The sequence below is a fragment of the Papilio polytes genome, unplaced genomic scaffold (genome assembly GCF_000836215.1).
Source record: "Papilio polytes unplaced genomic scaffold, Ppol_1.0 DF823934.1, whole genome shotgun sequence".
Taxonomy (NCBI): Eukaryota; Metazoa; Arthropoda; class Insecta; order Lepidoptera; family Papilionidae; genus Papilio; species Papilio polytes.
Window position 1 is genome coordinate 1,679,981 of NW_013525270.1, and position 2,248 is coordinate 1,682,228.

The window sequence follows — 2,248 nt, forward strand, 5'->3', positions numbered from 1 at the left end:
AGTGCTGTCGGCCATAGTGTCCACGGTATAACTCCGCCGCCTGCTCCGGAGTTAGATGTACTTCTCGTCTCTACAATTATCAAAAGCAAATTAAATAAAGCGTCTTTTAACAAGATTTTCGATATGTTTAGGGGACTTTTTACCCTTTAATATCTAAGTACAGGCTATAAAATTAAAGGGTAAAAACTAGTGATGTCTAAATGTATACTAGAAGTAGTCGAGGCGCCAATTTCCACGTCATCGTTAATAGAAATAACCTATTAGAGTCGCGCGCAGGGCTGTCGCGTGCACCCCACTACAAACGTCAAAAGGAATGTTTAATTAATTTTTTTGTATGGTTTCCATAGATAACAGCAGTGACCGCTCGCGGAGAGATAGGGAGCTCGAGGATCTATCGTATGCCTAGGGTTGTACATTTTATTAGGTGAAATGGTTGATTATTATTTTTATTATATCATGGTATTTGTTTGGTCTAGACTTTACTAATCAGGTTCTTCGAATTATTATAATAATTGGAAACTAAAACAGTAAATTAAAAATGCATGATTAGAGCTAGGTTCTAGAATTATGTTTATTCATAACCTTCATCTTTCAACTATGAGAATAAACAAAATCAAAATTGTGTTCATACGAAAACCCTATTTACAATAAAGCATGATATTTTTTGTGAAAATCAGATATTTAGTTAAAAAAAATATATTCCGCGATCTAATTTAAAGTGTCAACCCTATTTAGGCACGAGGGTTGTTTGTGACGCGTAATAACGAGCGCGCGCCCGCCAGCGCTGATATGAGTTTTGCATATCGCAACCCTTCGCCGCCGTCCATTCGGACCTCTTTGCGCTCCCTCTCAGAGTGCTCCGCCTATACCATGTAGCTCAGATTTAATGACTGCTGATTGATCTTTGCAATGTTACTTGTGTACAAAGATTTTGCGTTTACTGTACGTTTTGACTGCAACATAGTATTGTCGCGTTTTTACCAAATAGAAAGTGGGAGATGACAATATTTGTCAAAACATTATGTATTTCAGTCGAAACCGAAAGTTTCATAAATGTTATACGAATTTAGTTCTTGCTTTGACTGGTATTTAAATATCTGCCACATTCGAGGTACGCTCGGTACCTATAAGTTAGGTTAACGTAATAGTTTATTTTATCGATCTACGATGAATCTCATTAATTAACATTATATATCCGACACCTAATTTTATTACATTCACATCAAAAGAAATCAGAAAACTTATTGGAAATTTGAACATCCAAAATGAAAAATAATGACAAAACTCGACGCTTTCATCTTTTTTGTAATTTTAATAAAATAGGGGACAAGCTCCCCAAACCTCACCCTACCCTTAGGGTGTAAAAAGGACTGAATGTACTAAAAAAAAATCATTGTTTCAGCCGCCATTTTTCCGAAGGTGACTTCTAAGGAAAAGAATACAAAATAACATTAATACAGAAAAGTGACAAGTTTTAGAATGAAATTGAAGAATCTAGACGTCTTTGAGTGTAATCTTATTACGTTTTCAATGTTGAAACTCTTTTCTCAAGTTATGAATGGTATTTTAATTTCAACATGGTAGTAGAAGCAACGTTTTTATTATATGATATATAATAAAATATGTTGTATCAAATGATGTTGAAACTATAAATATTCTATCGACATAAAACGTGTAAACTCAAACAAACATGTATAATATGTGAATCTACTTACAGCTAATATGGTGAATCCATGATTTTTAATATGATTCTCTATAGCCTCGGTATCTTCATAGGCTTCCGGCTTAATGATAGCCAAGGTCCTCTCAGAGTATGACTGAAACTCCTCATCCGAATCTGACGAGCTTACCGACATCGTCATATTTCTAAATAGTTTTTTAATACTTAAACTTGATTATTCTCAATTTTCTTTGAGATGGTAACCGTTAATAAAATTGTTTTGTTTTGAAATATCAAATGAGTGACAGTGTCATAATAAAACACATTCATTTTTTTCAAACAGTGTCCAAAATAAACACAACAAAAAAGAAGGTAAGGCTAATAAATACGAAAAATGTGGCTTTAAAAAAAAATTATACTCGAATTACTAAAACTAAACTAACAAAGTCCTTTGTGCGAAAAATGCTTTATATTCTACTTATTAAGTATTATAGACGGTAAATATAAATAAAATCCTTACAAAATTTATTGCAAATTAAGAATCTTCATTTGAAAGAAAAAAGGAATCAACGCCATCCGCGAGGTCAT

The 2,248-nt window shown here is 33.2% G+C and overlaps 1 protein-coding gene across 1 annotated transcript in view; it reads right to left on the reverse strand.

The window, feature by feature from the left end:
* The window catches only part of LOC106101969 (nucleoside diphosphate kinase homolog 5-like), a 3,082-nt gene extending 1,108 nt beyond the window's left edge, over nucleotides 1–1,974 (reverse strand). Inside the window, exons 1-2 of the mRNA XM_013281361.1 lie at nucleotides 1,716–1,974; nucleotides 6–70 (exon numbers count right to left, since the gene is read on the reverse strand). Coding sequence (XP_013136815.1) covers nucleotides 6–70; nucleotides 1,716–1,862 — 212 coding nt within the window. The 5' untranslated portion in view covers nucleotides 1,863–1,974. The remainder of the gene's footprint in view (nucleotides 1–5; nucleotides 71–1,715) is intronic.
* Between the last annotated feature and the right edge of the window lie 274 nt (nucleotides 1,975–2,248).